General features: G+C 37.7%; 3 protein-coding genes across 6 annotated transcripts in view; 2 read left to right on the top strand and 1 right to left on the bottom strand.

Annotated features, from left to right (window-relative positions):
- Positions 1-6,646, top strand: part of LOC132196037 (uncharacterized) — a 191,130-nt gene extending 184,484 nt beyond the window's left edge. The window contains exons 7-8 of the mRNA XM_059618419.1: positions 4,570-4,689; positions 4,828-6,646. Of these exons, the coding sequence (XP_059474402.1) occupies positions 4,570-4,661 (92 nt within the window). The 3' untranslated portion in view covers positions 4,662-4,689; positions 4,828-6,646. The remainder of the gene's footprint in view (positions 1-4,569; positions 4,690-4,827) is intronic.
- A 43-nt stretch (positions 6,647-6,689) lies between these two features.
- On the bottom strand, positions 6,690-11,921 carry LOC132196036 (serine/arginine-rich splicing factor 5). 4 transcript variants are annotated; one of them, XM_059618415.1, is made up of 10 exons: positions 11,761-11,921; positions 11,413-11,539; positions 10,990-11,060; positions 10,834-10,932; positions 10,440-10,536; positions 8,830-8,903; positions 8,463-8,567; positions 7,726-7,914; positions 7,508-7,666; positions 6,690-7,240 (listed from the first exon to the last, which is right to left on the bottom strand). In XM_059618415.1, the coding sequence occupies exons 2-10, from the start codon at positions 11,536-11,538 to the stop codon at positions 6,997-6,999; spliced, it is 1,164 nt and encodes a 387-aa protein (XP_059474398.1). In that variant the 5' UTR covers position 11,539; positions 11,761-11,921; the 3' UTR covers positions 6,690-6,996. The 4 variants fall into 4 exon arrangements, with proteins under 4 accessions (XP_059474398.1, XP_059474400.1, XP_059474399.1 ...); XM_059618417.1 differs by having other exon boundaries at positions 7,508-7,639; XM_059618416.1 differs by having other exon boundaries at positions 10,440-10,524.
- Positions 11,922-12,391: 470 nt separating this feature from the next.
- LOC132196041 (uncharacterized) lies at positions 12,392-13,279 on the top strand. The gene is made up of 3 exons (XM_059618421.1): positions 12,392-12,690; positions 12,776-12,919; positions 13,119-13,279. The coding sequence occupies exons 1-3, from the start codon at positions 12,513-12,515 to the stop codon at positions 13,154-13,156; spliced, it is 360 nt and encodes a 119-aa protein (XP_059474404.1). The 5' UTR covers positions 12,392-12,512; the 3' UTR covers positions 13,157-13,279.
- Positions 13,280-13,938: the final 659 nt, after the last annotated feature.

Raw genomic sequence — 13,938 nt, 5'->3', positions numbered from 1 at the left:
TGAAATTAATTTAAATTGAAATTGAAGAGAGTTCTTAATGTTTTAGATTATCCGTAAGACAAACAGTTTCCAAGAAAAGGGATGAAAATTTGGCTACTAACTTGGCCATCCCTTTAAAGAAATTTCTGCTAATTTCTGTAATTCATTTGGCAAAATTTTGGGAAAGAAAATTAAATTGAAATCCTTCAGGGAAAGCAAACTAAGAGCAATTATACACGCTTGAAACCTATTAAGTGGAAGGGTTATTTTGATAAATCAAGGCGACGTCTGCGTTCGTCTGCGCCTACAGCACTTCTACGCCAAACACACTCATACTAAACCCATTACGCATTCAAAGTTTCGTTTAGGGGAAAAAAGCGGCAGCAAATTCTTGGGAGGCAGCCGAGCTGAAAACAAATTAGGCGGAATCAAGAGAAACAAATATGCTGGCGGAATGGGAGAGAGAACGGCTGGGATCGGCGCATGATATTTCCAAATTCAAATTAAATTCCTCGGCAAACAAGCCTGCGAACTTTTTGACACTGATGCTCAGCGGCAGCCATAACTTTCGGCCGAGACCCCGACGCGGGCAAAGTGATATCAGGGGCTTACAAAGAGAATGGAGCGCGTGATGTTTGCACAGTTAGTGTCTGTTTTGCTTGCATGAAATCCACCAGATTGCAAATGAGAAATATAATTTAGTGAAGTATCACATAGAACGTACGCAAAATGAGGCAACTAATCTACTAAATTGAAAGTGATATATTAAAATTTTATAAAAATTCTTTTAATTTTACCAACCTTTCTAGTGCTCAAAAATCAATTCTAATGGGCAAATGGGCAAAAGGTAAAAAGGGTCACATGGGCAAAAGGTCATGAGCAAAACATATGAATGGTGGTAATATTTGAAGTCCGCGCAAGCGCAATTGAGAAAATTAAAGAATTTTATTTTTATGAATAAAATTATGTATGAAAATTTATTTTAAATATTGATTTTTTTAATAATACCAGGAAAATTTATAAAAAAATCGAACTATTGATCTTGTATTGATTGCTTGATTTTTTCCAGATTTTTTTTTTTAATGATTAGAAATATTAGGGGAAAATAAGAAAAATTTAAGTATTTATTATTTTATTATATTAAAATCAATAAAATGCATGACCTAAAATTTATGACATATTTTCATTGGCTTCACGTTTTGCGAGTCTCAACAATCAGAGCATATTTTGATTGTTGCCGAGCGATCTTACTCGTCGATTAGAGAGTCCATATTAAATTTTTGATTGTTGACCTTCTGTTTATAACCCGTTATTTTTCGCCCTTTTGTTAGGCTGGCCTAGTGCGTTGAGAGTAATCTGCTAGGATCAGCTCTCGAGCAGCTTAACCAGCTGAATAGAGAGCCCCAAAGCAGCGGGTTCAAATCCCCACAAGGCCGGCCTTTTTAACACATTTTTTAGGACCATTTCAATTGTAATTCATGTTTCTTATTAAAAAAATCTTACATATTTCAATGAAAAAATCAAAATGAATTATATAAAATAAAACATTTTGAGCTCGCTTTTGGAAGACTCGATCTTCAAGGGAACGTCTCTTCAGGCACGTTTTTGTTTTTAAATTCGATTAATTTATTGTTAAAATTTGCATCATATTTTTTCAACGTGGCTGCAGAAATTTTTATTTGGAAGAAATAAAATTGTTAGGAGGGGAAACATTATTATTTGACAAATTAATGCAATAGTGGGATTCACAGAAGTATTCAACTGAAACAAAACCTTCCATGCTTCCCAACGTCTTTCTCGGCTCAGGGGCTTCCAAATCGCAAAATCCTGGGCATTTTCGGCATCCTTGTGAAACGAGCTTTCCGCCGACGAGCCGTTCGTCGCCCCAACGGTCGCGGTTATTTCAAAGTTTGGAGATCAGCTCAAGAATTTTTTCAAATTAATACCGTTTTGAATCGCGAATTTCTCCCAGAATTCAAAATTGACACGCAAGTACATGAACACCGTCGGAAAGCTATAAAATTAAAAAAGTAAGCAAATCTTAAAAATATCTTTATAAACTTAATAAAAATGACAAAACTCAGTAAAAAAGGAAAATAGAATTTCAAAAGAAAATTAAAAATGTAAGAAATTCTTTCAAACTTTTTCATTAAGGGAATAAAAATGAATAAAAACTATTAGAAAAAAAATCACTCAGAATGTTAATTTAAGAAAAGAAATTTGTTCATAAATGTCCTTTAGCCCATGCGTGACGTCAGACCTGCGACGTCAGACCGGAAGTAAAAAAGTGGTTGAATTGGCATTTCTTCCCTACTCTTCTTTCCATTATTATTGCGTCCATTTAAATATTTATGCAACCGTTTAAACAACAAAGTTCTGCGTGTTGCAGATCCTTTCAAATTCCAGGCGCTCTCCAATGCTCAATTTTTTTTATTTTAATGCAATAATAAACTTACTTTAAAATTCAAATTGCGATTGTTTATTACGAAAAACATGCCCGCAATCGTGTCGGATCGTTGAATCAGTCAGCGAAAATGTCAACAAGTTTTGAGTGAGAATATTATCAATGGAAACACCGCAATTAATTAAAATCAAACTGGGCAGCAATTCATTTATTAGCGCAGAGTGGCCGACTGCATACGATTCTTTTTCACGAGTTTAGCTCGATTCGCAGCCATCCATTACATTTCGCCGGGCGAGAATTAATTAGCGACACTGAGAGTCCGCGCGCGATGATGAATGTGCGCGATTTCGTGAGCCGCTTTGGCCGATCGAGCGGCCAATTAATAATTGCGAGCGCGCACGTGACACAAATAAAAGTTCTCAGCTGCGAAAAATTGTCGACGGCGGCTCTCGACCCGTAATCCGATTTGGCTGATGAGGGTGGACGTTTTAATTGACATTTTAATGAGTTCCGTGTCATACACGATTATACCCCTCGTGCATCTGCACATGCTCTGATTGCACTGCAATCCATATCAGTCGCGCAAAAAGCACAGCCGATGGATAATTAATCGCACTGACACGCCAAATCACTTTTGTAACTTACACGGAGATGGAAAATTAATCGTCATTATTGATTTGAAAAAAAAAGAACCTGAGAGTAGAAAATGCAAAGAAATTGTAGAAAAAAGTAAAAAAAATATTATTCCATGAAAATAAAAACATAAAAAAACGGTGGATAAAAATGAGATTTTAAAATAAATTAAATTTCCTGCATTTTATCAGAGAAAGTCCGTTTTTGAAGTTTTCATATAAATTCTAATTAGATTTTTTTTAGTCTTTTTAATTAATTTCTGGAACGACATTTATTTTGTTTTTTTAGAACGTTTTCTTCCGGACGAATTCCGGCGACCCAACAAAATTCAAAACAGGAAATAAAATCAAAGAGATCCAAAGCGTTATCAGTGTTGATTTTGCAACGTTTGTTTGAAATCAGAAAACGCCTTTTAATTAATTTAAAAAAGAGAGTATTATTCAATAAAGTAACTTTACAAATATAAAAAAAAAAAACAAAAAGCAGCATTGCTTTAAAAAACAGATTGCCTTACGTTCATTATTTACACTATTATCGTCGATCGAAAGCGAACTGGAAAAGCACCGAGGCTTGCAGAAACAGACTCGCTAATAGAGAAAAACAAACAATCGCACCAAATTCGGAGGGAAAAAGCTGAGTAATCAAAAGCCTCGGCAATTTATTTGCATTCAATTTGTTTTTATTTGTAGTATTGGCTGAGCGCTCTCGCGTGTGCGCGAGTGCGTTGTGTCAATAAAGATAAATTATTCAGGCGGGGCCGCTCGCTCGGAGCCACCGCCGTGTTTCGCGTAAATACCTCTGCGGTAAAACGCACGGCGCGCCACAAACCGGCCGCTCGGCGTTGCGATCCCCGCTGATATCTTGCACTTTGTATTTATGATCTATAAATAAGTTAGCCATCTAAACTGGCCGTTAAAGTGATTTACGCCGGTCCATTTTGAATATTACATCGTGTGTGAGTAGTTTGCATTGCAAACCGCGCGAGCAGTAGAGAGACGCATAATAAGCCAATATAGGTCTTGTGGTTTGATCGAAACTAATTACAAGACCTCAATAAGTTATTTAAAGAATCACAATTTCTTTATTTTCATGAAAATCAACAAAATTTAATGTTGCAATTGAAAAAATTTTATGTAAGCGTCAAACCAGGGATTTATTTGGGATTAAAACCTTTTCCTAGTTTTCCTTTCCAATAAATTGGAATCTTGAGGGAATTTGGTCCTCAATTTTGACGTTATATAAACATATTAATTTGTTAATAAATTAACTTTTAATAATTAAACAATTCTCATTTATTTAAAAATTTTGTGCAGTAGAACTACTTTTGATGCGGATATAACAAGAATTTGTTTATCCATGAATATTAATTTATGTTTTAAATATAAATTGTAAATTAAAATCAGTTTTTTCAATTCCATAAACAAGAAAACACAAGAAAAACGTTTCAAATATAACAAGAAACAAGAAGGTCTTGATGAAGCGATTCCATTCCAATTAATTTTTATCAAGAATTTTCATTACTCTTAATTTGAAATACTTGACAACTGTTTCAGAGAGTGGGTGCTCAAGTCCGAGCCGAATTGGGGCGGCCACGTTCGCACTGTTGAGCGCTGCGAGCATAGTCGCCATCGGCCGCTGGTGCTGAACTCCCTGCTTCTCTCTGCTTCAAAAAGGTGAGATGCAAAAGCGAGATAAAATTTCACCGCCGCAGCAAAAGGCACCCTTGCTTGCATTTGAATCAGTTTAATTTCGATGAGCATATATTTGTTTGATGGTCTTTTTGCGTGTCTAATAACCGAAATTTGTTACAGAAATTGCTGCTGAACGCGCAAAAATGAGCGAATGAAAGTGAGAGAGCGAGCGAGCGAGAGAGAGTCCATTAAAAAGCGAATCTACCGTAGTCAGCATAATGAAGTCAGGGGCCTTTCCTAAAATGTAAATTGGACGAAGCGACCAGAGGAGCGACCAGCGCGCACTACTATCGGAAAATATCATCACACATGCGGAAAAGGCGGCAAGAGAAGTGCAAAGTTGGCAGAGTAGTCAAAAACGGACGAGATCAAATTTTTTCATCTCGGTGACTAAAGTTAAATTCGTTTTTCGCGCGCGCGGATATGTAAAATTTCCAAAGCAGGGTAACTGTCTTTTTTGTCTTTGAACACACACGCACGTGTATGTGCCGAACGAGAGCGGGGAGCCACCAAGAAAAAAAACGTGCAACTGCAAGAAGAGTGAGAAATCGAGCAAATTCAGTGTTCATATTTCACGACGAGACGACGATATATTATTATATTGTTATAAAATTGAAGCAAAAAAGAGACGAAATTAACGATGCGAAACGTTTCAGGGGACGGATGATTGAATGTCACTGCTGACCTGCTTTCCTTTTTTCCTGAATTTGTATAACTTGCCTCCTCTGAAGACATTGAAAAGCTGGAGGTTCATTATTTTTGACCGCACAATTCAATCTTTGAACGATGGATGCTATAAAAGTGCGGGTTTTCGAAGTAATTTCTTAAGAATCATTTCCTTTAAAAAGTAGTGATAATTGATTAAATTAAGAGCTTAGTCGTCTAAACCTGATACCAAAGGACCACGCAAAAATGATTATTTTCAATTCCTTTATATTTATTATGTTTAAGTTGTATCCAGATCTATATATAAAGTGACGCGAATTTTTGATGAACTTGTGTAAATAAATTAGCGAAAAATAGGTTACGAGAGTGCGGAATGAGTGCAGAGTCGCTGTGAGTCAAATATAAGGGCGGGGTAATTTTTCAAATTTCAAATCTTCTGAGTGTGAAAATTCTATTCTCAAGCTCGAGCCAGCCGGAAAAAAAATTAAATTTTCTTATAAATATCCAACAACAAAAGAGCAAAGAAAAATGTTATTGCAAAGTCAAATTTGATCGTGATATAGTGGGATTGTAAACAAACACTTTGAATTATTATTATGATTATCAATGACTGTTTACCAGAATTATAATATTTTAAGTGTAAATAGCTCTCTATTTATAAAAGCGAAACAGCGCCGCCGCCATCATGGGTTACAATTACCTACCTTACAAGATTAAATAAGATTACTGAGTGAATTTATCGAGAGCACGGTGTGCAAAACATTAGAGATCACCCCTCTACCGCAGCTGCAGATTTTTTTAGCGTAATACAAAATACAAAAGAAAATTACCGAGACAATTTAAATACTGTAGAGCCCCAGAAGAGAGCAAGACACTCACCCTGGACCATCACACAATTAATGCAGCAGCTAGAATAATCCTTTGCAGAAACTATAGGTGTTGATTTGAAGCTACTTGTTTGTTGATTAAATTGATTCTCTCCATTCTTATATATGTAAATGTGAAAAAAGGACTTGGTGATTTGAAGAAGTTCCGTGTTGCTTTTTGCCGTTCAAAATATTTAAAAGAATAAAATGCCATTTCAATGTTTCCAATGATCTACCAAACGATATTATGTTACCTTGGAAATCTTTAAAATTTACATGCTAAATGTATATGAATTATTGATTTCCACAACGAAATTTCATACATCAGGACACATCCAGAGAAGTTTTTGTATCTATCAGAAGTAACGTGGTAAAATCTTACAAGAAATTAACCAATGCGTTTTATTTTCCTATCCCTCAGGTTAAAAATAAGTTAAAAGAAATTCAGACTTGTTGATTTAATTGATACATTTTATTTTTTTATCCGATACACTGGACATCAATGGTGGGAATCTCTTTTATGCTTCCCGTTACTTGAATAAGGATGTTCGTAATTACTACATGAATAAAAACTGTTCGTCTTTAAAATGACAATGTCCGCTCTTACTTAGTTGACACACAAATCAATTTCATCTAGTGCTTGAACACGACAACTTAATGATACGGTAAAAGAAATGCGCGAATGAAGTGTGTATGTAATTCAGGTCAACACTGAGTGACCTCTTGCTGTTGATCTGATCAGGTAGTTGTCAAGAGCTCAATCATCGTCGCCACTTCCGTCCTTACGGCCGTCGTCCGACTCATCATCGCTGCGTCCACCTGGGGGCGAAACGCTGTTTTCCTTTGCCTCGGGAGATGCGGAACGACGGTCACGGTCGCGGCCACCATCATCGCCATTGCTGTGGTTGGCTCCAGGAGAGGAGCCTTTGTCATTATCTGTGTCCTTCTCCTTTCTGTCAGCAGACCTGGAGCGGGATTTGGAACGGGAGCGAGAGTCTCTCCTAAAATAGAAACAACCTAAATTAGTATTCCATAATTGCAATACAATAAAACTTATCAATTTTAATCTGAAGTAATTAGAGATAAAAAGACAAAACTTTTTAATAAATAAAATAAGTGCAATTTTATGTAATTCTTAATTAATTTACTTAAAAATTATTTCCAAATCAGCAAAAAACAAACTAAAAAATTGTTTATTGTTATTTTGGTGAAAGGCTGATGATTTATTTTGTCTGAAATCATCAGCATTACAAGACAAGTTAACATACTTGGGTGACTTGTCACGAGGAGACTTGGAGCGGCGAGGCCTTCCTCCGGCTTTCTTTCCAGCACTGCGGGAGCGCGACCTCGACTTGCTACGAGAGCGCTCACGTTCACGAGACTTTGACCTGGACTTTGATCTGGATTTGGAACGGGAGGAACGCCCCCTGCAACGGTGGTCCAAACAGTCAGCGTCAACGTTTCAAAAATCTTAAAAATCAAATACCTGGAGCGGGAACGGGAGCGACGTCCGCGGGACCTGGAGCGGGAACGAGACCTGGAGGAGGAGGAGCGAGAGCGGCGGCTCTTGCGACGAGTGTCCTCAATCAGACGGATGCGACGGCCGTTCAGGTCAGTATCATCCAGCTTGTCCAAAGCGTTGCGCATGTCCTGGTAGGTGGCAAACTCGACAACACTGAAAGGGACACAAAAAATAAATTATTAACTCATCGACTTACACAATTTAATAGTGCAATTCTGAGAACAAACTATATATTTTAAATTTTATTATCCTAAAAGGAAAAAGCACATTCAAAACTGGAAACTCCGTCTCAATTCCCAGACCGACTGTTTCACCCTTTTAAGGCTCTCCAGTATGACTCAGAAAAAGAAACTTATGGCGCCACAATCACTGAACAAGTGGCGCTTGGCCGGCTCGCAGAGGTTGTTAAAACCAGAGAGAAATGTTTGAGTTGAAATAAAATTTCTCGTCAAAGAATTCTCTCTGAAAAGTGAACCATGTGGGAGATACCATTTTTAAATGTGCTTGGTAACAATTTTGGGACTTTTATTCAAACAGTGTACAAAAGAGGGGATTGAGGTGCAAAAATTTAAATTTGCCCATTTATTTAATGAACACTCGAGTCTCATGTAAGGGCGTTGATTTAAGGGTGCTCAGAAATAGATTTGCCCAAAAATTAAAAGGAAGTTCTCTCAGCAAAGTGAAGGTGGCGCCATGTTTACCCTGACGCACCACCTCCGCGAGTAGGCTCAGTGCCACTCGGTTGGCGGCGCGAGTTTCTTTCTCCGTGTCCCACTGAAGAGCCCTCAGAGGGCGAAACAGTCTGTCTGGGAATTGAGATGGATTTTCCAGCTTTGAATGTGCTTTTTCCTTTCATACACATGATTCATTCAAAAAAGTGGTTTTAGGGCAAACAAAAATATTGTAATTACAAAATCATTTTAACATGTAGAAAAAATCTATGAAATTAAGTTACATTTATTAAAAAGAGAGAAAATATCCACAAATTAAAAATAATTTGCATTAAAGTAGGACAAAAATATACAGCAATTGAGAGGATTTTACTTTTCATATTTTTATAAAACTCACCCTTCATTGCGTCTCTGTTTGTGGGCGTCAGCGTACGTGACCTCACCAGCTTGGCGCATGTAGTCTTTCAGGTCCTGTCAAATTAACAAGAGCGTTAGTTTGCACTCTTCGATAAATTCAAAACTAGCATGCAAGACTTGTGGAGGACTTATTATGAGTATTAATCACATCTTTATGCCTCCTAATTGAAACAAGAGTGTGGGGGTTAAGTTCATATATAATATGTATATAATTATGTATGAAAAGCCAAACCAACTGTGAGAGAGATAGAGAGGATCATTCTCTGTAAAAATAATTAAAAAGAGGCATCTTGAGTTTGGTAGAATATTTTAAAAATCGGATTGGGCCATGTAACAAAATTTTAGCCGGTTTCAAATTCCTCAATAATAAATTCAGGCCTCTACGGCACCCCTCGCACTTGTCAAAATAAATAACGGGTTAAAAAATAAAGTCCTCCTCTAGAAGAGAGCAGCGTCTTGTCTTTAGTGGCGACGACAGGCATTTTCCTCGACTCCTCCGCAAGAGACCCAACGAGAGACAGAAACGCACACGCACAGAAAGCAGCAGGTTGGACGCCGATGGATGATAAAAATTAAAATAATAATACGGACATGGAAGTGCAAGGGGATGCGAGGCAGCAAGACGCAACAGACTCAAGATTGCAAGTTCAAAATGAATTGTATTGCTTCAAATTTAGTTTGCATTTTCTTATCAATAACTTAAAAATTATTTGTATAAAAAAGGAGAAAATCCGACTCCTTGTGATAGATTCCTGCAACCTTGGCCACAATATTACACAGCCCAATCCAAAGCTGATCAAGAACTGGGCTAAAATTTAAAATTTTTTGTGATCTCTGAATAAAATTGATTTGGTTAACTACCAATGTATTAAGAAAAGCCTCTAACATCGAAGTTACCTTTGCCGAGAGAGCGTTTAGGGGCACATTCTTTGGACCATTGGCGGAGGCCATCAATTCGCGCGCTACCCTTACTAGTCAGTAGTGGGATGACAAGAGGAGGCCTTGACATACAAGGGCATCGCTCGACCGGCACACACACCCGAGCCAGACTCACTCACCGCCTCACCAAGTGGGCTGCAGGCCACCCGAGAACCTATAGAGACCCAAAAACCCACCCCAGGAGCAGAACAGCGCTCCACCCCAACCCTGCCGCAAGCCAGGAACAGAAAAAAATATGTATGTGTTTGTAAAGCTTCTTTGGCTCTCTCTGTCTTCTCCCGCTCTCTGGCCTTGGGTTCGTTCAGGGGGCTTGGGATGTCCTCCCAAAATCGGTCAAGAGCTGACAACAGTCCGTCTCGCGCTTTTAAGAAGTGCGTCCTGAGCCTCCACAATGGTCCACCACACAGGGGTTTATTACCTCCTTAAAATAATTCCACACAGCCCTATATTTAGAAGCAGTAACAAGAACAGCATTTTATAGAAAAAAAAAACAACTGGAAAATCAACAAAAGCTTGTGTTTCATTCCAAAAGCCACCCTAGTTACGAATTTTGAAACTGAGCAATTTTGCTCAAAAGAGAAAATGCTGTTCCGTTTTGTCTCACCTTGCCAGCGGTGGCATGCGAAACGTAAAAAAGTTGACATTGTTTACCTGCCAGCTGACCCTGGATGACAAATTTTCGACGATCAGTCGAAACTCCGTCCTGGTCGGTGGTCCGTATCGTTCAACGCCGGATCTGCCCCAGCGACTAAAACGTGTATTTTACTCTTTTTGAAAGACGGGGGGCCCAGAGGGGAAGGGGAGTGGTCTATTGCTCCTTTTTGTTTGTGGTGAATAAAACCGAAACAAATTGTAGCTGGATTAAAAGCATTCGTTTAAGCGGTGCAGGAGAAGCAAGCAATCAATTCAGGTGCGTTCAGCATTCTCAAAATTAAAATGAATTTACAGATAAATGAAAAAACTAAAAAGGCAAGCATTGAGGATGGAGAGCACTACACTCTAATCGCCAATGCTTATAGACCACTCCAGAAATAGTACGACTTACCGCTCGTTGTTCCCAAACCTCGAGCGGGAGGAGTAGCTTGACCTCGAACGATAACCATCTCGTTCTCTTGCAGATCCTCGAGCTTGTTCCACCGAAACTCTGTTCAAATTATTCATTATTTAAATTATATTCAGAAATTACAAAATTTTATCAAACCTTTCTCCTAAGAGTTCTTTGCCGTTTAGTTCATATACTGCATCATCAGCGTCTCTGTAGTCCTCAAATTCCTAAAAGAAAAACAAAAATTTCAAAATTCTTGCTTAATCATGCCGAGCACGATATACATAAACAGCCTTGGAATGGCGTCACATAATTGATAAGATTCGTGGCTCTAGAAAAATACATATCCCCAAGTCACTGTAAAAACGAGTCAACTGAAATGGCTTCCTCCCTGTAGTTTACTTTTGTATAAATTAATTTATGTGGACATAGCAAAGCGTGCGCTTAATTAAATTAAAAAATTTCATCACGAATTTTGTCACCAACAAAAAAAAAAAACATTCCTGTTAGGGAAGACACAAGATCTTAAAAAAATTCAAAATCTTAGAGAGAAATTTCGAGAATTTGAATTGCACTTACGACGAAGCCGTATCCATTTTTGAGAAGGACGTCCCTGATGCGGCCGTAGCCCTTGAAGAAGCGCTCCAGGTCCTTTTCGCGGGCGCCGTACGGCAAACCGCCGATGTAGACTCTCGTGCCTACCATTCTGTGCGAAAATAAACCAAAATGAGAAAGATTTCAACTCTAAACGCCAAAGAATAGAGGAAAAGCGTTTTTTCTAGATAACGCCGCGACCGCTTGTGCGGCTTTTGTCGCGTCGCCGCCGCCGCGAATTTTCGGTGGCGCCGAATTCGAGCAAAAAAGTGCCAATCGCCCGAGAATTATGTCTCAGATTGCAGAGAATGCTGAATTCTGAAAGTAGCTTACCTGGAAAGCGAGCTGTGTGGCGAATTTACTTGAAACTGGGGCTAAAATCACTGACCACGCTATCAACAACAAGTTTCTGACAATATGGCCGACGTTCTCGCTCCGTTTTTGGCGGAAGCGGAAATAGCAGTTTATCTGCGTTCAGCGCCACCGGCACTTTGTAGAACTACTACGCTACTTTTTACTAGAGAGACTTTTTACAAGCTTTGCGCGCGAAACAAGATTTTTTTACAAGACACGTATAATATAATCGCATTTAATTAAGAGTTTTTCATTTCGACATTAGACATTATTCATCGCAATAAATAATTCAGAAGAAAATTTCATGGCAGAACATGTAATAACTGATAAAGGACAAAATTGTTATTAATAATAATGCCAAACAAAAGTACTCCAGAGCACAATAATAGTTATTGGTTATTGAAGTTTTCGGAAACTTTATTTAATGTGAAGCAGTGAAGAATGAACAAAATTCCGTAAAATTCCAACAATCTTGAATTTTTCGAAATTTTGCACCAAATTCTTTAAATAAATGTCATTTATGCCGATACCAAGCACCTTTTGTTATTTTCTCGTGCAAAATATGCAGGATTGCTAAAATTCCAATATTGCATCCCTCTTTTCCCCTCTTGTATTCATCTCCGATCGCCACCACCAAGGATAGCTGCGCACGTATTAGAGAACGGTGAAAGAGCTTATTCCCATTTTTAATATTTTTTGAAAACAATTTTGAACAAATCAATCAATCAATTATGTGGTACTACGAGGTACAACTGTTGATCACCAACCTCATCATAATTGTGGGAGAAAACGATTTCCCTAAGGACAACGTGTCTCCCAAACAAGCTGAATTCAACGCCCAAACGGTGTACTTTGTGAAGAAAAGGGGATCAGCCATGGACTGGTTAGCTTGCCGCATTCTTTCAGCAAGTAAGTCAATTTTTATTTTTTTCTAAAAAAAACCTGGTAAAAATAGTCAAGAATGTAATTCTTAAATCTTCTTAAATTGTTTTAGAACAAGGGCCTGAGATTGCTTACTTCTCTGCTGAACCAAATGAGGCCGCTAACATCAACAACTCTGCTACTCCCAATGCCATGATGGCCCAGTGGTTGGCCCGAGCGCCCAGTGGACCCCAACGCCGTGCCGTCGATATTACTGGTATGGTACTTGATACTGTTTATAATAATTACAATATATTTTATGCAAATTTTTATTGAAAAACGGCTTCTTTTTAATTCATTTCATTACTCATTCAACAAACTTATATCATGAAATAAGACATATATATCATACCTTTAACTTCATTACTTTATCTCAGAAATTTTAATAATTTAAAAATTATCAATTAAATTTTCAGTCGGACGGAATTTTGATGATGATGATGAATACAACTAATATAACAAAGATGAACGTCCACTGGGCTAATGATGGAGTCGTGCATAAATAAAATATTTATAAAAGAAATAAAAAACATAATTTAAAATAAATGTACTTTAAAGAACCAAAAAAAATATTTAACTAATTTGTAATTTCTTATCCCACAAACAAATTAAATTTTGAGTTACTCATAGTCCGGCTTTCCTGCAATCAGAACACAAAACGTTCATTTTGATTATTAATTGCAAAGCAAATATCTATGAGGAAGTTTTAAAAGACCGAGCAATTTTATGCCCTTGTAAAATTTAATTTGTTTTTTTAAATATTTTTTCTTAATCATTCTAGCAGCAGCAACAGAAAGTAATTTCCGCCTTTTAAACAGGGTTGACGAGCGCTCTGAAAGAGCGCTCAAAAGAGCGGAGCGCGCGCGAGCGTCGATTTTTTTCAAGCCGCGAGCGGGAGCGGGAGCGTTTTTTCAAAAGAGCGCTGAAAAGAGCGCTCATTTACGCTCTTTTTGGGGACCATAAATTGGTGAAATATTGCTCGAAAAACATAGAGAATTTTTCATTTTCCAAATTTTTGAAAAAAATTTGTATAAAACTCAATGGAAATGAGTATATTTTTAGACCATACATAAAATAGCAATGAAAATAGAATTGTAGGTAAGAAATAATGAAGAAAACCAATCCAAATAACAATTTTACTTAAAAAAATAGCGACCCCAGAAAAAGAGCGCTCGCGAGCGCTCTTATTTTGGGTAAAGAGCGCGAGCTTGAGCGCTCGCGTGAGGAAAAGTTGGA

Source organism: Neocloeon triangulifer, unplaced genomic scaffold, assembly GCF_031216515.1.
Source record: "Neocloeon triangulifer isolate White Clay Creek 2 clone unplaced genomic scaffold, ASM3121651v1 ptg000011l, whole genome shotgun sequence".
Taxonomy (NCBI): Eukaryota; Metazoa; Arthropoda; class Insecta; order Ephemeroptera; family Baetidae; genus Neocloeon; species Neocloeon triangulifer.
Note: the sequence above shows the minus strand (reverse complement) of the source record. Positions and strands in the feature narration are given on the sequence as shown.

What these genes read in the sequence shown, in the direction of transcription:
- LOC132196036 (XM_059618415.1), bottom strand. Translation starts at nt 11,538, where the DNA reads ATGGTAGGCACGAGAGTCTACATCGGCGGTTTGCCGTACGGCGCCCGC. An exon ending in CATCCAGGGTCAGCTGGCAG is followed by an intron (nt 8,904 to 10,439) that starts GTAAACAATGTC and finishes TTAATTTGACAG; the next exon opens with GACCTGAAAGACTACATGCG. An exon ending in CGCTCCCGTTCCCGCTCCAG is followed by an intron (nt 7,667 to 7,725) that starts GTATTTGATTTT and finishes CCACCGTTGCAG; the next exon opens with GGGGCGTTCCTCCCGTTCCA.
- LOC132196041 (XM_059618421.1), top strand. Translation starts at nt 12,513, where the DNA reads ATGTGGTACTACGAGGTACAACTGTTGATCACCAACCTCATCATAATT. An exon ending in TTGCCGCATTCTTTCAGCAA is followed by an intron (nt 12,691 to 12,775) that starts GTAAGTCAATTT and finishes AAATTGTTTTAG; the next exon opens with AACAAGGGCCTGAGATTGCT. An exon ending in CCGTGCCGTCGATATTACTG is followed by an intron (nt 12,920 to 13,118) that starts GTATGGTACTTG and finishes TTAAATTTTCAG; the next exon opens with TCGGACGGAATTTTGATGAT.